Here is a 20,586-nt window from a genome sequence, read left to right on the forward strand (position 1 = left end):
TGGACAAGGAAGGCAGGGTACATCCTGGACAAGGAAGGCGGGGTACACCCTGGACAAGGAAGGTGGGGTGCACCCTGGACAAGGAAGGCGGGGTACACCCTGGACAAGGAAGGCGTGGTACATCCTGGACAAGGAAGGCAGGGTACACCCTGTACAAGGAAGGCGGGGTACACCCTGCACAAGTCGCCACCTCATCACAGGGCCAACACAGATAGACAGACAACATCACACACTAGGGACCATTTAGTGTTGACAATCAATCCCCAGGTGCTTGTCTTTGGAGGTGGGAGGGGCCTATCCTTAGGTGCATGTCTTTGGAGGTGGGAGGGGCCTATCCCCAGGTGCATGTCTTTGGAGGTGGGAGGGACCTATTCATCTTAACGGCAAAGACTACTTTCCGGCTAAGGCAACACACTGTAGTCTATACACTAATGCCATCTAATGTCTGAGATTTGCAAATTGCAACAGCATGCAGACTGTACTATGTCAAACTGTACTATGTCAGACTGTACTATGTCAGACTGTACTATGTCACACTGTACTATGTCAGACTGTACGATGTCAGACTGTACTACGTCAGACTGTACTACGTCAGACTGTACTATGTCAGACTGTACTGTGTCAAACTGTACTATGTCAGACTGTACTATGTCACACTGTCCTATGTCAGACTGCACTATGTCACACTGTACTATGTCACAGTATACTATGTCACACTGTACTATGTCAGACTGTACTACGTCAGACTGTACTATGTCAGACTGTACTATGTCAGACAGTACAGTACTTGCAAATGTGTAAGTAAATAAGTGGACAGCACAGCTCATTGTTAAACCTTTAATAAAGAGCTATTTCTAATGATTAATTTTGTATTTACTAACACATTTGAACACAGAAACAAAGTATTGAACATTGGCACAGTTGCATATCAGTAATGCATCTCAGGGTATTGTTTGGATTCAGATGTGAGGGTTTTAACATATCTTCTGTATCAACAAGAAAAAGGTGATGGCACAGTTATTCAATGGAGGATTATGTGGAGCTGAAATGTGCATTTAAAGAGACAGTATCTCTATTTGGTTAAATGTATTCAGATGCTACTGTCATCAATGGTGGTCTCTGAAAACAACAAATACTATTTCAACCTGGTGGATGTTTTGTTGTAACCCACCTTTCATGGACACCTGGTCTTTGCAAGGACCACTTAGCAGCCTAACAAGTGGATGATTTCAAACTAGGATGAAGCAGAATAGAACTTCTTCTTCATAGCAATGAAAATGCTGATGTCACTTGAGCGACAACACAGATATATCTTTGGGGAAAAGACAAAGGTTTCACATCACGTGTCTCTTTTTTTGTTCTGAGCTAATAAATATCTTCAAGGCCGAGTCCTCTGGTGCGTGGGAGTCCAACTATAATACAAAGACAGCTGGAGACGTGGATGTCAGTCATCTTCTGGGACAGGCAGTCTACCATGACTCCTCTTCACTGTTCTTTAGACCAAAGTCCCTATTGGTCTGGAGTTTCCAACAATCCTTAAGACAAAAGAAAAAGTGTCCTACGGTGAAATCCACTTCTTCTCTGCCGGAAACTACCGTGTGACCTGGAAAGAAAGTGAAAGGAGAGAAGTGTTAGTTGTCATAAACAGTCCATCAATTACACAATAAAGCCTTTCTCCGCACCATCAATCAAAGTGACAGTAAATACCACCTCCTTCAAATGGGGGCTGAGAAAACTGATTGTGTTGACTTTGTTTTGTTGTCATTTGGTTTTTGCCAGCACTCTTTAATCTGAAGGCACTGGAGGACAAGAACATGATATGTATGTGGTCCACAGTATCCCTTCAATACATGAGAGAATACCACTTAGTGTGGGGTAGATTTCTTAGGAGCAGTGGTCCCAACCACAGGTCCAGGGAGCTCTACTGTCACACAAACATTCCATCATTTATAAACACCCGCATTTTTTCCAACTCAACTTTGGTCTGTCCCACTGTTTAATAAAGTCCTGACACCACCTTTTTGAAGTGTTTTATCATTGTTCTATGGGACAATGCACATGAATCAACATACCAAATGTAAACATGCCAGATGCAGGTTATCCCCACAGGTTGATGCTCCATCCAACAAGTCCATAACAGGTTGATGCTCCATCCAACAAGTCCATAACAGGTTGATGCTCCATCCAACAAGTCCATAACAGGTTGATGCTCCATCCAACAAGTCCATAACAGGTTGATGCTCCATCCAACAAGTCCATAACAGGTTGATGCTCCATCCAACAAGTCCATAACAGGTTGATGCTCCATCCAACTAGTCAATAAAAGGTTGATGCTCCATCCAACAAGTCCATAACAGGTTGATGCTCCATCCAACAAGTCCATAACAGGTTGATGCTCCATCCAACTAGTCCATAACAGGTTGATGCTCCATCCAACAAGTCCATAACAGGTTGATGCTCCATCCAACTAGTCCATAACAGGTTGATGCTCCATCCAACTAGTCAATAAAAGGTTGATGCTCCATCCAACAAGTCCATAACAGGTTGATGCTCCATCCAACTAGTCCATAACAGGTTGATGCTCCATCCAACAAGTCCATAACAGGTTGATGCTCCATCCAACAAGTCCATAACAGGTTGATGCTCCATCCAACTAGTCAATAACAGGTTGATGCTCCATCCAACAAGTCCATAACAGGTTGATGCTCCATCCAACAAGTCCATAACAGGTTGATGCTCCATCCAACAAGTCCATAACAGGTTGATGCTCCATCCAACAAGTCCATAACAGGTTGATGCTCCATCCAACAAGTCCATAACAGGTTGATGCTCCATCCAACAAGTCCATAACAGGTTGATGCTCCATCCAAAAAGTCCATAACAGGTTGATGCTCCATCCAACAAGTCCATAACAGGTTGATGCTCCATCCAAAAAGTCCATAACAGGTTGATGCTCCATCCAACAAGTCCATAACAGGTTGATGCTCCATCCAACAAGTCCATAACACATACTTGCCAACCCTCCCGGATTTTCCGAGAGACTCCCGGAATTCAGCGCCTCTCCCGAAAACCTTCCGGAAGAAATTTTCTCCTGAAAATCTCCCGGAATTCAGCCGGAGCTGGAGGCCACGCCCCCTCCAGCTCCATGCGGACCTGAGTGGGGACAGCGGCGACAGTCTGTTTTCACGTCCACTTTCCCACGATATTAACAGCGTGCTTGCTCAATCACGTTATAACTGTAGAATGATGGAGGGCGAGTTCTTGGTTTCTTATGTGGGTTTATCGTTAGGCAGTTTCATTAACGTCCTCCCAGCGCGGTAACAACACACAACAACAGCAGTCACGTTTTCGTCTACCGTAAAGCGGTTCATCTGCCGTAAACAGCAATGTTGTGACACTCTTAAACAGGACAATACTGCCATCTACTGGATAGCCTCCGGGACACTGAAATTCAAGTATTTCTTTTATTTATATGTATAATAATAAAAAAAAAAATAAATAAAAAAATAAATAAATAAATAAATATATATATATATATATATATATATATATATATATATATATATATATATATATATATATATATATATATATATATACATATATATATATATATATATATATATATATATATATATATGAAATATATATGAAATACTCGAGTTGGTGAATTCTAGCTGTAAATATACTCCTCCCCTCTTAACCACGCCCCCACCCCGCCCGACCACGCCCCACCCCACCCCCCACCTCCCGGAATCGGAGGTCTCAAGGTTGGCAAGTATGCCATAACAGGTTGATGCTCCATCCAACAAGTCCATAACAGGTTGATGCTCCATCCAACAAGTCCATAACAGGTTGATGCTCCATCCAACTAGTCAATAAAAGGTTGATGCTCCATCCAACAAGTCCATAACAGGTTGATGCTCCATCCAACTAGTCCATAACAGGTTGATGCTCCATCCAACAAGTCCATAACAGGTTGATGCTCCATCCAACAAGTCCATAACAGGTTGATGCTCCATCCAACTAGTCAATAACAGGTTGATGCTCCATCCAACAAGTCCATAACAGGTTGATGCTCCATCCAACAAGTCCATAACAGGTTGATGCTCCATCCAACAAGTCCATAACAGGTTGATGCTCCATCCAACAAGTCCATAACAGGTTGATGCTCCATCCAACAAGTCCATAACAGGTTGATGCTCCATCCAACAAGTCCATAACAGGTTGATGCTCCATCCAAAAAGTCCATAACAGGTTGATGCTCCATCCAACAAGTCCATAACAGGTTGATGCTCCATCCAACAAGTCCATAACAGGTTGATGCTCCATCCAACAAGTCCATAACAGGTTGATGCTCCATCCAACAAGTCCATAACACATACTTGCCAACCCTCCCGGATTTTCCGAGAGACTCCCGGAATTCAGCGCCTCTCCCGAAAACCTTCCGGAAGAAATTTTCTCCTGAAAATCTCCCGGAATTCAGCCGGAGCTGGAGGCCACGCCCCCTCCAGCTCCATGCGGACCTGAGTGGGGACAGCGGCGACAGTCTGTTTTCACGTCCACTTTCCCACGATATTAACAGCGTGCTTGCTCAATCACGTTATAACTGTAGAATGATGGAGGGCGAGTTCTTGGTTTCTTATGTGGGTTTATCGTTAGGCAGTTTCATTAACGTCCTCCCAGCGCGGTAACAACACACAACAACAGCAGTCACGTTTTCGTCTACCGTAAAGCGGTTCATCTGCCGTAAACAGCAATGTTGTGACACTCTTAAACAGGACAATACTGCCATCTACTGGATAGCCTCCGGGACACTGAAATTCAAGTATTTCTTTTATTTATATGTATAATAATAAAAAAATAAATAAATAAAAAAATAAATAAATAAATATATATATATATATATATATATATATATATATATATATATATATATATATATATATATATATATATATATATATATATGAAATATATATGAAATACTCGAGTTGGTGAATTCTAGCTGTAAATATACTCCTCCCCTCTTAACCACGCCCCCACCCCGCCCGACCACGCCCCACCCCACCCCCCACCTCCCGGAATCGGAGGTCTCAAGGTTGGCAAGTATGCCATAACAGGTTGATGCTCCATCCAACAAGTCCATAACAGGTTGATGCTCCATCCAACAAGTCCATAACAGGTTGATGCTCCATCCAACTAGTCCATAACAGGTTGATGCTCCATCCAACAAGTCCATAACAGGTTGATGCTCCATCCAACTAGTCAATAAAAGGTTGATGCTCCATCCAACAAGTCCATAACAGGTTGATGCTCCATCCAACTAGTCCATAACAGGTTGATGCTCCATCCAACAAGTCCATAACAGGTTGATGCTCCATCCAACAAGTCCATAACAGGTTGATGCTCCATCCAACTAGTCAATAACAGGTTGATGCTCCATCCAACAAGTCCATAACAGGTTGATGCTCCATCCAACAAGTCCATAACAGGTTGATGCTCCATCCAACAAGTCCATAACAGGTTGATGCTCCATCCAACAAGTCCATAACAGGTTGATGCTCCATCCAACAAGTCCATAACAGGTTGATGCTCCATCCAACTAGTCAATAACAGGTTGATGCTCCATCCAACAAGTCCATAACAGGTTGATGCTCCATCCAACAAGTCCATAACAAGTCCAGTTAGATAAAACTCACAGAATCAGATATAAAAAAATATTAATAAAACAAAATAGAGAGCCATATAAAATAGTAGGTTGACCTTAACTCAGATGAAGAATAAAGTCATCATAGTACTGTTATATGGACACATGCTATAGTGCTAAAGTCTTGCATACGATAGGTGTGCTGAAGGAAGAACATACACTTGGCTTAAAGTGATGACATGATTGCTCATGACCCTGTTGCACAACCAGCTAGCATTAACAGATGTGTTTGCACATAGTCATGTTGCACAACCAGCTAGCATTAACAGATGTGTTTGCACATCAATCAATCAATCAATCAATGTTTATTTATATAGCCCTAAATCACAAGTGTCTCAAAGGGCTGCACAAGCCACAACGACATCCTCGGTACAGAGCCCACATACGGGCAAGGAAAAACTCACCCCAGTGGGACGTCGGTGAATGACTATGAGAAACCTTGGAGAGGACCGCATATGTGGGTAACCCCCCCCCCCCCCCCCTCTAGAGGGAGACCGAAAGCAATGGATGTCGAGTGGGTCTGACATAACATTGTGAAAGTCCAGTCCACAGTGGATCCAACACATCAGCGGGAGTCCAGTCCACAGCGGGGCCAGCAGGAAACCATCCGGAACGGAGACGGGTCAGCAGCGCAGAGATGTCCCCAACCGATGCACAGGCTAGTGGTCCACCCGGGGTCCCGACTCTGGACAGCCAGCACTTCATCCATGGCCACCGGACCTATGCAACTCCCCCTCGCAAGGGACAGGGGAGAAGAGGAGAGAAGAAAAGAAACGGCAGATCAACTGGTCTAAAAAAGGGGGGTCTATTTAAAGGCTAGATTATACAAATGAGTTTTAAGATGGGACTTAAATGCTTCTACTGAGGTAGCATCTCTAACTGTTACCGGGGGGGCATTCCAGAGTACTGGAGCCCGAATAGAAAACGCTCTATAGCCCGCAGACTTTTTTTGGCTCTGGGAATCACTAATAAGCCGGAGTTCTTTGAACGCAGATTTCTTGCCGGGACATATGGTACAATACAATCGGCAAGATAGGCTGGAGCTAAACCGTGTAGTATTTTATACGTAAGTAGTAAAACCTTAAAGTCACATCTTAAGTGCACAGGAAGCCAGTGCAGGTGAGCCAGTATAGGCGTAATATGATCAAACTTTCTTGTTTTTGTCAAAAGTCTTGCAGCCGCATTTTGTACCAACTGTAATCTTTTAATGCTAGACATAGGGAGACCCGAAAATAATACGTTACAGTAATCGAGACGAGACGTAACGAACGCATGAATAATGATCTCAGCGTCGCTACCATTCCTGTGTCCGTACAGAAGACTTACTGACTACCATTCCTGTGTGCGTACAGAAGACTTACTGACTACCATTCCTGTGTGCATACAGAAGACTTACTGACTACCATTCCTGTGTCCGTACAGAAGACTTACTGACTACCATTCCTGTGTGCGTACAGAAGACTTACTGACTACCATTCCTGTGTCCGTACAGAAGACTTACTGACTACCATACCTGTGTGCGTACAGAAGACTTACTGACTACCATTCCTGTGTCCGTACAGAAGACTTACTGACTACCATTCCTGTGTCCGTACAGAAGACTTACTGACTACCATTCCTGTGTGCGTACAGAAGACTTACTGACTACCATTCCTGTGTGCGCACAGAAGACTTGCTGACTACCATTCATGTGTCTGTACAGAAGACTTACTGACTACCATTCCTGTGTCCGTACAGCAGACTTACTGACTAACCAAAGATTGCAAGAAAAAGAGAGCACATGACTCCCGTTTTAGCCTCCCTCCACTTGCTGCCTGTGTCTTTTAGAGTCCAGTTTAAAATTGTTTTACTCGTTTTTAAATCCTTACGTGGTCTTGCCCCACCTTACCTCTCTGAGCTGCTCCACCTTTATGCCCCCACCCGCTCCCTCAGGTCAGCTGATCAGTTGCTCCTGGAGGTACCCAATTTAAAAAGTGTGAAGTGAAGTGAAGTGAAGTGAATTATATTTATGTAGCACTTTTTTTTAATAAAACACAAGCTTAGAGGGGACAGAACCTTCTCTGTTGCAGATACCAAACTCTGGAAACATCTCCCTCTCCATGTGAGACAGGCCCCTTCTTTGGCTACTTTTAAGACCCTTCTTAAAACCCATTTGTATTCACTGGCTTTTAACCCAGCATGAGACTTTAAACTATTTCTAACTTTTTTAACTGTTTTTATCTTTTTAGCTGCTTCTAACTTTTTAACTGCTTTTTATCTAACAAATTGTTCTTAAGATAATTTGTATTTGCTTTTTTCAATGTGTATTTTACCTCTGTTTTAAATGTTTTTATTTAGTCTGTCCTTTGCCTGTATTTCTTTGTGGTGTACAGCCCTTTGTTCTTCAACGGTGGTTGTTTTTAAAGGGCTTTATAAATAAAGATGGTATGGTATGGTATGGTATGGTATGGTATGGAGAAAATGCTGACTTTCAATCAGGGACGTCAAGGGATTCATGTCATGTTTAGTGATCATGTTTTGTTTAGTTGTGTACTGTTGCTTATAGTTCCTATTTTTGTGCACCCTTGTTTTGTCACCATGGCGACCCTTTAGTTTCACCTGTCTCACGTGTTGGACTCACGCACCTGTTTTTAATCATGAAGAGAATATTCAAGCCTGTCATTTTGAGTTAGTCGTCCTGGCGTCATTGTTTCATACAATTCCAAAGTTTATGCTGTTTGCTCACTTCATGCCATGATTATTGACTTTCTATGCTTGTTCATACTTCATGCTGCTCTGCTCACGTCACCGTAAGTGTTTTTGTTTTATGTCCATAGTTTAGTTTATGCGTTGACGTTTTTTGTTTTCTTAGCCAAGTTTGTGTCTCTGCCTTGTGCGCACCTTTCGTTTACACATTTGAGAGTAAAAATTAAACATGTATTTACCTTCACGCCATGTCCGGTCCAATTCTTATGCATCTCGGGAAAACAATCCACGCAGGAAACTGCACCAAAGTCCACGTCACTGACAGAATAACGCCAGCATCTCGTTTTCCCGCAAACGACTTGGAGACCATGGAAGAGTTTACGTGGGAGGTTCTGTGCGCCATTAAACTTTGTACAGTCTGTGTCTGGTTCCACACATGAACGCGGGCATACATTCGATTTAGTGCTCTCGTATGGTTTGTGTGTTTTTAATTTGGACATTTGCGACGCTGTGTTCTCTGATCATATGCCGATCCTGTTTGATATTCCCACTCAGTGTCCAGTTAAATTGTGCGCTCCGCCTCAACGCTCTCGCATGTTTAATTCTTAGTCTCCTGCTCTGTTCTCCTCAATTTTTTCGACTCTTTGTGATGATAACTCTGCAGCCTCTGTATGTCTGAATACTGAAGAGTTGGTTTCTGGGTTCAACTCTATTTGTTTACAAACACTGGACACGATCACTCCTTTCAAGTGCCGCCGCTCTAAAGCCACGCCTCAGCCCTGGTTGAATGACGTCACTCGTGCTGCTAGGCGCGAGTGTAGGAGAGCAGAGAGAAAATGGAAAAAAGACTTGTGTCCTTGGCCATTTTTAAAGAAAGCCTGCTTTCCTTTCAGATGACTGTAAAAGCAGAGATGAATATAAATCTATCTCAGATTATATCTTTTAACTATAACACCCCAGAATTCTGTTCAAAACTATTAACACTGTCATTGATGCTCCCAAAGCTGTTCGTTTTGATGCTTCTTTTAAATTCTGTGAAAATTGTCTCCATTTTTTCACTGACAAAATTGTGTCAACTAGAGCCAGTTTATCTCAGCCTTCATATGACCCTTCTGTTCCTCTGCATTTCTCTTCTGTTTTCCATCAGTTTGAGCCGGTGTCCTTTTCTTTTTTAAATGACACAGTTAGTCATATGAAGCCCTCTGGTTCTCCTGCAGATGCCCTCCCACTTCGCCTGTTTAAGGAGGTACTTGCTACTATTGGATCAAGTGTCCCTAAGTGTCAACCTGCTGAGAGCCCTACCACCACCAGATTCAGAGGAACCGGCCCCCTTCACAGAGGAGGAAGTACGGCGCCAGCTGAGCCGCTGCAAGCCAGGGAAGGCACCAGGGCCCGTTGGCATTCCAGCCAGGGTGATCGGGGACTGTGCCATAGAGCTCTCCCCTATCCTACACTCACTCTTCTGTGAATGCTACTGGACTGCAACAATACCTACACTGTGGAAAACTGCAACCATCATCCCAGTACCGAAAAAAATCCAGACCCACAGAACTCAACCATTACTGCCCCATAGCCCTCACATCCATAATTATGAAGTGCCTGGAGAAACTGCTGCTTCACATCATCCTTCCAGTTGTCACCCCACACCTGGACCCCTCCAATTTGCCTACAGGGCCAGGAGGGGCAAAGAGGATGCTGTGGCCTGTCTACTGCATCTCCTCCTCCAGCATCTGGACTCCCCAAGCAACTTTGCCAGGATCCTCTTCGTGGACTTCAGCTCCGCCTTCAACTCCCTACAGAAGCATCTACTGATCCGGAAACTACACCAGCTCAACACCCCCCCTCAGCTGATCCACCTCACCCACAACTTCCTCACCGACCGACTGCAAGCAGTAAGGGTGGGCTCAAACACATCCCCGATGCTTACCATCAACACAGGGGTCCCACAGGGATGTGTGTTGAGCCCTTTCCTGTACACACTCTACACCAATGACTGCCGTAGCATCTCACCCACCACAACCTACTTAAAATACTCAGATGACACTGTCACGTTCTGGATGCATGGTGCGGCGGGATTTTTGTTTTCCCAAGATGCAAAGGACGAAAACCGGATAGGACTTGCAGGTAACGACATGATTTAATTATCAAATAACACAAAACTGGTACAAAACAGAAAACAAACCGACAGGACGAGGTGCCGAGCGCACCGGAAGCTAAAGCTAACACTTAGCACAGATTGTGACTACTAGCAGGAGCTAGGAAACTAGAACAAACCTACGTGGCAGTCGCGGGATGCAAAACAAAGAAGCCAGAACGACTGACTGAGAAGGCAGGCTTTAAATAACAATGTCAATGATGACCAACAGGTGCGTGTCGGGAACCCCAGCGGCAGGTGAACATAATTAGTTACTATGGTAACCAAACTCAGAGGTGCTTAAACAGATACTAAGAAGGAGTCCAAGACTAGCAGAAAAACACAAATGACTAGAAAACAAACAGAAATATGATCCGGGCAGCGGATCATAACAGACACAGCCATTCTCGCACTCCTCTCCAACAGTCAATCCATCCTGGACTATCATAACACAGTCAAACATTTCACAGAGTCATGCACAGCCAGTTATCTGAAAATCAATGTCAATAAAACAAAATAAATATGGTTCAACCCCCCCTCACCTCAGAACCTCATCATCATAAACACGCAAACAGTTAAAACAGTTGACACTTTTAAATACCTGGGCGTAACCTTGGACAATAAACTCACCTTTGATCAGCACACCACGGACATTCAAAAAAGAAGTCAACAAAGACTGTCAGCCATCCGAAAACTTAAAGGACTATACGTTGCACCTCATCTCCTGTTATTACTTTACCAAAGCATTGTTCAACTCATCCTTATGTACTGTTCCACATGTTTTTTCACTATGCTTACTGTAACCAACCGGACCAAACTCACACGCATTACAAACATAGCAGCTAAAATCATCGGCCTACCCACACCCAACATTTCAGACTTAAACCACAGGTTCATCACTCGACTGGCAAAAACAATAGTCCAGGATATCACTCACCCACTACACCAATACATCATCCCACTACTATCAGGGCGCAGGTACAGAACTATCAAATTCCGGAGGGCCCGCCTCAGGAAAAGCCTGATCCCTGCAGCTATAGCCGCCCTTAACAGCAGGCCCGGCCAACCTGTCTGACAAGCCTGTAAATGTGTGTTGGTCATGTAGGATGTCTTTTTGTTATTTTTGTTTCGTGATGTGTAATGTCTATTGTTCAAATGTACGGCAGTGACAATTAATTTCCCCAAGGGGACCAATACATCTAAATCTAAGTGTCCTTAACATTATCAATAGTAGCCTCTCTTCTGGAATAGTTCCAGTAGAGTTTAAACATGCAGTGGTACGACCTCTACTTAAAAAACCAAGCCTCGACCCCTCTCTCCTCTCTAACGTTAGACCTATCTCTTCCATACATTTCCAAAATATTAGAGAAAGTTGTCTACAGTCAGTTGTTGCCCTTCTTAGAGGATAATGGTATCACTGAGCTGTTCCAGTCCGGTTTTAAAGCCCTCCACAGCACAGAGTCAGCGCTTCTAAAAGTTTTTAACGATATCCTCGTGTCAACAGATTCTGGTAAATATGTTGTCCTGGTGCTTTTAGATCTGTCTGCTGCGTTCGACACCGTCGACCACGCCACCTTAATCACTCGTCTTGAGAACTGTGTGGGCATTAAGGGCGCCGCCCTCAACTGGTTCCGGTCGTACCTAACCGACAGGAGTTTTTGTGTAAAAATAGACAGTTTTATGTCTTCCACAGCTCCTTTACCACATGGGGTCCCCCAGGGCTCAATCCTTGCCCCAATCTTATTTGCGCTTTACCTTCTCCCCCTTGGTTCTGTTTTTAGGAAGTACGGTATTGCATTTAATTTTTATGCCGATGATTGCCAGATCTATTTTCCCATGGCACAAAATAACACGGTTCAACGTCTTATTGACTGCCTGCACGACATCAAAGCCTGGCTTTCAGCTAACTTCCTGAGCCTAAATGAAGACAAAACAGAAGTTATGTTGTTCGGTCCAAGTCGCTCTCCCTCCCCCAACGTTGACCTCAGCACTTTGACCCCGTATCTCAGCGACTGTGTCACAAACCTGGGGGTAAAGTCCGACTCAAATTTTAAATTTGAAAAACAAATTAGCAGCGTCGTACAAAAAAGCTTTTATCAATTACGCCAAATAGCGAAAGTGAAACCGCTTCTATCAGGACATGATCTCGAGAAATTAATCCACGCTTTTATCTCGACTCGTTTAGACTACTGCAATGCCCTCTACGTAGGCATTAGCCAGGCCTCCCTCGCCCGTCTGCACCTTTCGCAGAACTCTGCTGCTCGTCTGCTAACACAGACCCGCAGACGTGAGCACATCACCCCTTCACTGGCTCCCTGTGCGTTACCGAATCAATTTTAAACTCCTTCAATTTGTTTTTAAATGTCTAAACAACCTCGCTCCAACATATCTCTCCGACCTCCTTCAGCCTTACTGCCCCACACGATCCCTAAGATCAGCCGATCAGCTGCTACTGACGGTCCCTGACACAAGGCTGTAGCTTAGAGGTGACGGAGCTTTCGCCGCTGCTGCTCCCAAACTCTGGAACGACCTACCTCTGAGTGTTAGACAGGTCTCCTTTCTTCCTGTTTTTAAATCTGTCTTAAAAATATACTTTTATTCCATGGCTTTTAACACTGAGTGATATCCATCCTGCTATGGAGCCCCATAATACACCTGCTGTGAACCTGTTTTGATGTTTTTATGTTCTATTTATTTTAGTTAGTTATTTTTTATCGTGCTCTGTTTGTGTTGTGTTGTGTTTGCTCGGTTCTCGTATTATCTTTTAACCTGCCCATTGTACAGCCCTTTGGCTACCCCTGTGGTAAATTTTAAATAAGCTTTATAATTAAAGTTGATTTGATTTGATTTGTTTTGATGGAGGCCGAAACGCTTCGCTATTCCCCCATGGAGCGCAGGGATTTGATGTGGGGTCCTGGCGGGGAACTGGTGTCGATCAGCTCCGTGTGTCCCGGGGACGTTGGCGCGACACCGGAAGCGCCGCCAAAGACGAAGGACGTCTGGGAAGGCTTCTTCGAGCGGACAGGATCCGCTATAGACTATAGAACACTAACATCTACTGTATGTATGTCCAACTATAGATGCAGATGTTCGGGTGCAGATGTTTGGGTGCAGATATTTAGGTGCATATGTTCGGGTGCAGATGTTCGGTGCAGATGTTCGGGTGCAGATATTAAAGTGCTTGTCATGAATTCACTTCTTACTGATTGAAAAACTAGAAAAGGTGTACTTGTGCCACACAACCAGCAGGTACATCTACTGTATGTACATCCAACTATAGAACACTAACATCTACTGTATGTACGTCCAACTATAGAACACTAACATCTACTGTATGTACGTCCAACTATAGAACACTGACATCTACTGTATGTACGTCCAACTATAGAGCACTAACATCTACTGTATGTATGTCCAACTATCGAACACTGACATCTACTGTATGTACGTCCAACTATAGAACACTAACATCTACTGTATGTGCATCCAACTATAGAACACTAACATCTACTGTATGTACGTCCAACTATAGAACACTAACATCTACTGTATGTATGTCCAACTGTAGAACACTAACATCTACTGTATGTATGTCCAACTATAGATGCAGATGTTCGGGTGCAGATGTTTGGGTGCAGATATTTAGGTGCAGATGTTCGGGTGCAGATGTTCGTTGCAGATGTTCGGTGCAGATGTTCGGGTGCAGAACACTAACATCTACTGTATGTACATCCAACTATATAACACTAACATCTACTGTATGTACGTCCAACTATAGAGCACTAACATCTACTGTATGTACGTCCAACTATAGTACACTGACATCTACTGTATGTACGTCCAACTATAGAGCACTAACATCTACTGTATGTATGTCCAACTATAGAACACTAACATCTACTGTATGTACGTCCAACTATAGATGCAGATGTTCGGGTGCAGATGTTTGGGTGCAGATATTTAGGTGCAGATGTTCGGGTGCAGATGTTCGTTGCAGATGTTCGGTGCAGATGTTCGGGTGCAGAACACTAACATCTACTGTATGTACATCCAACTATAGAACACTAACATCTACTGTATGTACGTCCAACTATAGAACACTAACATCTACTGTATGTACGTCCAACTATAGAGCACTAACATCTACTGTATGTATGTCCAACTATAGAACACTAACATCTACTGTATGTATGTCCAACTATAGAACACTAACATCTACTGTATGTATGTCCAACTATAGATGCAGATGTTCGGGTGCAGATGTTTGGGTGCAGATATTTATGTGCAGATGTTCGGGTGCAGATGTTCGGTGCAGATGTTCGGGTGCAGATATTTGGGTGCAGATGTTCGGGTGCAGATATTTGGGTGCAGATGTTCAGGTGCAGATGTTTGGGTGCAGAAATTCGGGTGCAGATGTGTGGGTGCAGAAGTTCGGGTGCAGACGTTCGGGTGCAGATGTTTGGGTGCAGAAGTTCGGGTGCAGACGTTCGGGTGCAGATGTTTGGGTGCAGCTGTCTGAGTGCAGATGTTTGCGTGTAGATGTTCGGGTGCAGATGTTTGGGTGCAGATGTTTGGATGCAGATGTTTGAGTGCAGATGTTTGGGTTCAGATGTTCGGGTGCAGATGTTTGGGTGCAGAAATTCGGGTGCAGATGTGTGGGTGCAGAAGTTCGGGTGCAGACGTTCGGGTGCAGATGTTTGGGTGCAGAAGTTCGGGTGCAGACGTTCGGGTGCAGATGTTTGGGTGCAGCTGTCTGAGTGCAGATGTTTGGGTGTAGATGTTCGGGTGCAGATGTTTGGGTGCAGATGTTTGGATGCAGATGTTTGAGTGCAGATGTTTGGGTTCAGATGTTCGGGTGAAGATGTTAGGGTGCAGCTGTTTGGGTGCAGATGTTTGGGTGCAGATGTTCGGGTGCAGATGTTTGGGTTCAGCTATTCGAGTGCAGATGTTCGGGTGCAGATGTTTGGGTGCAGATGTTTGAGTGCAGATGTTTGGGTTCAGATGTTTGGGTGCAGATGTTCGGGTGCAGACGTTCGGGTGCAGATCATTGTGTTCACACGTGCAGGACATTAGGTGTGAAGTTTGCTTGTCCTGGTCTGATCACCCACTCAGATCCAGATCAGCTTTGTGGTGGTGATAACTTCTTCTATGTGTGTGACAGCCGGAATTATTAACCCGACTAAAATAAAAGAGTGTAGACATGAATAATGGAGGAGGTGGCTGGGCGAGGGGGTGGTACAGAGTGACAGATGGAGACCAGCAGCCCAGACCTTCATCTCTTCAAGCAGCCTGATGCTTCTGTTTAGGAAGCTTCGTGGTCTCATTTATTGCTCAAAATGTATTTTTCCATTGTTTGCAGGCCAGAATGTTTGTGATTGGATCCAAAATGACACCAACCTTGGTGGTCTTGACTTTGTTGCCCCTACTGCAGCTCCATCCTTTGAGGTCTGGGAGCACTTTGCACTCCTCAGCGTCCATGCAGGGATGCATTTGGCACCACCACTTCTGGGCCACCAGTGATGCTGGACAAGAAACAACATCATCAACATCTTGACAAGTCTGAACTGGAACAAGACTTAGACTTTGGACTTACACAAACTTTATTGATCCACAAGAGAAATTGTTCAACTTAAGCACACACAAATGTGTGTGCGTGTGTGAGCCTTGTGATTGGAGTATGTTGACCACCTCTTCCTATTTGGAATCATGATAACATTTCCTGATTGAAGGAAGCCTTGACCTGGTGTATTCACACCTTGGTACGTTTCTGGCAGCCATTGTTGGTAACCTAAAGCTGCCACCAATGATAGAAGAATGGGCAGGACTCAGACGTTTGTGAATTTTGCACTAAATCTTGGAGAAGCTGTCTGCTCTGCCAACTATGATGAATTTGAGGATCTGAAATGGACAATTACAGTTAAATGTTTGTTTTCACTTGCTCAAACTTCTAATCTGGATTGTTTTCCCTGTTTGGAAGGACCTGACAAGGATTCTAAGACTCCCTTAAGACAACAGTTAAGAGAAAACGCTACAAACTCCTTCCCTGTCTTTCAGGGACACACACCCATTATCACTCAGTCTGCCAGCACCAAGGTCCAGGACCAACACCGACTGGCTGTGTTATCATTCACCATGCCTGCACCAAGGTCCAGGACCAAGACCAACTGGCTGTGTTATCACTCACCATGCCAGCACCAAGGTCCAGGACCAACAATGACTGGCTGTGTTATCACTCACCATGCCAGCACCAAGGTCCAGGACCAACAATGACTGGCTGTGTTATCACTCACCATGCCAGCACCAAGGTCAAGGACCAACACCGACTGGCTGTGTTCTCTCACCCTGCCAGCACCATGGTCCAGGACCAACACCGACTGGCTGTGTTATCACTCACACTGCCAGCACCATGGTCCAAAACCAACACCGACTGGCTGTGTTATCACTCACACTGCCAGCACCAAAGTCCGGTACCAACACCGACTGGCTGTGTTATCACTCACCATGCCAGCACCAAGGTTAATACCAACACCGATTGGCAGTGTTATTACTCACCGTGCCAGCACCAAGGTCAAAGAACAAGACCGACTGGCAGTGTTATCACTCACCCTGCCAGCACCAAGGTCAAAAAACAACACCGACTGGCTGTGTTTTCACTCAGGATGCCAGTACCAAGGTCCAGGACCAACACTGACTGGCTGTGTTATCACTCAGTCTGCCAGCACCAAGGTCTAGGACCAACACCGACTGGCTGTGTTACCACTCACCATGCCAGCACCAAAGTCCAGGACTTACACCGACTGGCTGTGTTATCACTCAGTCTGCTAGCATTAAGAACCAGGACCAACAACAACTGGCTGTGTTATCACTCAGTCTGCCAGCACCAAGGTCAAAGAACAACACCGACTGGCAGTGTTATCCCTCACCCTGCCAGCACCAAGGTCCAGGAACAACACCGACTGACTGTGTTATCACTTACGATGCCAGCACCAAGGTCCAGGACCAACACCGACTGGCTGTGTTACCACTCAACATACCAGCACCAAAGTCCAGGACTAACACCGACTGGCTGTGTTATCACTCAGTCTGCTAGCCCTAAGAGCCAGGACCAGCAACGACTGGCTGTGTTATCACTCACCCTGCCAGCATCAAGGTCCAGGACCAACAACGACTGGCTGTGTTATCACTCACCCTGCCAGCACCAAGGTCAAAGAACAACACTGACTGGCTGTGTTATCACTCAAGATGCCAGTACCAAGGTCCAGGACCAACACTGACTGACTGTGTTATCACTCAGTCTGCCAGCGCCAAAGTCCAGGACCAAAACGACTGGCTGTGTTATCACTCACCATGCCAGCACCAAGGTCCAGGACCAACACCGACTGGCTGTTTTATCACTCACCATGCCAGCACCAAGTTCCAGGACCAACACTGACCGGCTGTGTTATCACATACCATGCCAGCACCAAGGTCCAGGACCAACACTGACTGACTGTGTTATCACTCAGTCTGCCAGCGCCAAAGTCCAGGACCAAAACGACTGGCTGTGTTATCACTCACCATGCCAGCACCAAGGTCCAGGACCAACACCGACTGGCTGTTTTATCACTCACCATGCCAGCACCAAGTTCCAGGACCAACACTGACCGGCTGTGTTATCACATACCATGCCAGCACCAAGGTCCAGGACCAACACCGACTAATTGTGTTATCACTTAGTCTGCCAGCACCAAGGTCCAGGATCAACACCGACTGGCTGTGTTATCAGTCACCATGCCAGCACCAAGGTCCAGGACCAACACTGACTGGCTGTGTTATCACACACCATGCCAGCACCAAGGTCCAGGACCAACACCGACTAGTTGTGTTATCACTTAGTCTGCCAGCACCAAGGTCCAGGATCAACACCGACTGGCTGTGTTATCAGTCACCATGCCAGCACCAAGGTCCAGGACCAACACTGACTGGCTGTGTTATCACACACCATGCCAGCACCAAGGTCCAGGACCAACACCGACTGGCTGTGTTATCACTCAGTCTGCCAGCACCAAAGTCCAGGACTAATGTAAGTCTTCAGGCTTACACACACACTCACAACAGGTGTGCACCATGCATCATCACAATGAAAAAGCCTTTACCGTCCACACAAGACGGAGCCGCCCTCGTGGTCCCCGCCACTTGTCCTGGGAAGCAGGAGCATTTGACGGTCTGCGATCGCTCCTCAATCTTGTTCTTGTTGCAGCATCGGTGTGCAGCAATGACCTCGCAGGTTCCTGCTTTCACGTGAACTGGAATGAGAGGACAACATGGAATGAGAGGACAACATGGAATGAGAAGACAACATGGAATGAGAAGACAACATGGAATGAGAAGACAACATGGAATGAGAGGACAACATGGAATGAGAGGACAACATGGAATGAGAAGACAACATGGAATGAGAGTACAACATGGAATGAGAGGACAACATGGAATGAGAGGACAACATGGAATGAGAGGACAACATGGAATGAGAAGACAACATGGAATGAGAGTACAACATGGAATGAGAGGACAACATGGAATGAGAGGACAACATGGAATGAGAAGACAACATGGAATGAGAGGACAACATGGAATGAGAGGACAACATGGAATGAGAAGACAACATGGAATGAGAGGACAACATGGAATGAGAGGACAACATGAAATGAGAAAACAACATGGAATGAGAGGACAACATGGAATGAGAGGACAACATGGAATGAGAAGACAACATGGAATGAGAGTACAACATGGAATGAGAGGACAACATGGAATGAGAGGACAACATGGAATGAGAGGACAACATGGAATGAGAAGACAACATGGAATGAGAAGACAACATGGAATGAGAGGACAACATGGAATGAGAAGACAACATGGAATGAGAGGACAACATGGAATGAGAGGACAACATGAAATGAGAAAACAACATGGAATGAGAGGACAACATGGAATGAGAGGACAACATGGAATGAGAAGACAACATGGAATGAGAAGACAACATGGAATGAGAGGACAACATGGAATGAGAAGACAACATGGAATGAGAGGACAACATGGAATGAGAGGACAACATGGAATGAGAAGACAACATGGAATGAGAGGACAACATGGAATGAGAGGACAACATGGAATGAGAAGACAACATGGAATGAGAGGACAACATGGAATGAGAGGACAACATGAAATGAGAAAACAACATGGAATGAGAGGACAACATGGAATGAGAGGACAACATGGAATGAGAGGACAACATGGAATGAGAGTACAACATGGAATGAGAGGACAACATGGAATGAGAGGACAACATGGAATGAGAAGACAACATGGAATGAGAGGACAACATGGAATGAGAGGACAACATGGAATGAGAAGACAACATGGAATGAGAGGACAACATGGAATGAGAAGACAACATGGAATGAGAGGACAACATGGAATGAGAAGACAACATGGCATGAGAGGACAACATGGAATGAGAGGACAACATGGAATGAGAAGACAACATGGAATGAGAGGACAACATGGAATGAGAAGACAACATGGAATGAGAGGACAACATGGAATGAGAGGACAACATGGAATGAGAAGACAACATGGAATGAGAAGACAACATGGAATGAGAGGACAACATGGAATGAGAGGACAACATGGAATGAGAAGACAACATGGAATGAGAGTACAACATGGAATGAGAGGACAACATGGAATGAGAGGACAACATGGAATGAGAGGACAACATGGAATGAGAAGACAACATGGAATGAGAGTACAACATGGAATGAGAGGACAACATGGAATGAGAGGACAACATGGAATGAGAAGACAACATGGAATGAGAGGACAACATGGAATGAGAGGACAACATGGAATGAGAGGACAACATGGAATGAGAGGACAACATGGAATGAGAAGACAACATGGAATGAGAGTACAACATGGAATGAGAGGACAACATGGAATGAGAGGACAACATGGAATGAGAAGACAACATGGAATGAGAGGACAACATGGAATGAGAGGACAACATGGAATG

General features: G+C 44.9%; 1 protein-coding gene across 2 annotated transcripts in view; it reads right to left on the bottom strand.

The window, feature by feature from the left end:
* Positions 1–776: 776 nt before the first annotated feature.
* The window catches only part of tafa3a (TAFA chemokine like family member 3a), a 112,787-nt gene continuing 92,977 nt past the window's right edge, over positions 777–20,586 (bottom strand). For both annotated transcript variants that reach the window (XM_062038231.1, XM_062038232.1), the window contains 3 exons: positions 18,665–18,814; positions 15,927–16,051; positions 777–1,603 (listed from right to left, as the gene is read on the bottom strand). In XM_062038231.1, the coding sequence (XP_061894215.1) occupies positions 1,592–1,603; positions 15,927–16,051; positions 18,665–18,814 (287 nt within the window). In that variant the 3' untranslated portion in view covers positions 777–1,591. The remainder of the gene's footprint in view (positions 1,604–15,926; positions 16,052–18,664; positions 18,815–20,586) is intronic.

Source organism: Entelurus aequoreus, linkage group LG26 (genome assembly GCF_033978785.1).
Source record: "Entelurus aequoreus isolate RoL-2023_Sb linkage group LG26, RoL_Eaeq_v1.1, whole genome shotgun sequence".
Classification (NCBI taxonomy): Eukaryota; Metazoa; Chordata; class Actinopteri; order Syngnathiformes; family Syngnathidae; genus Entelurus; species Entelurus aequoreus.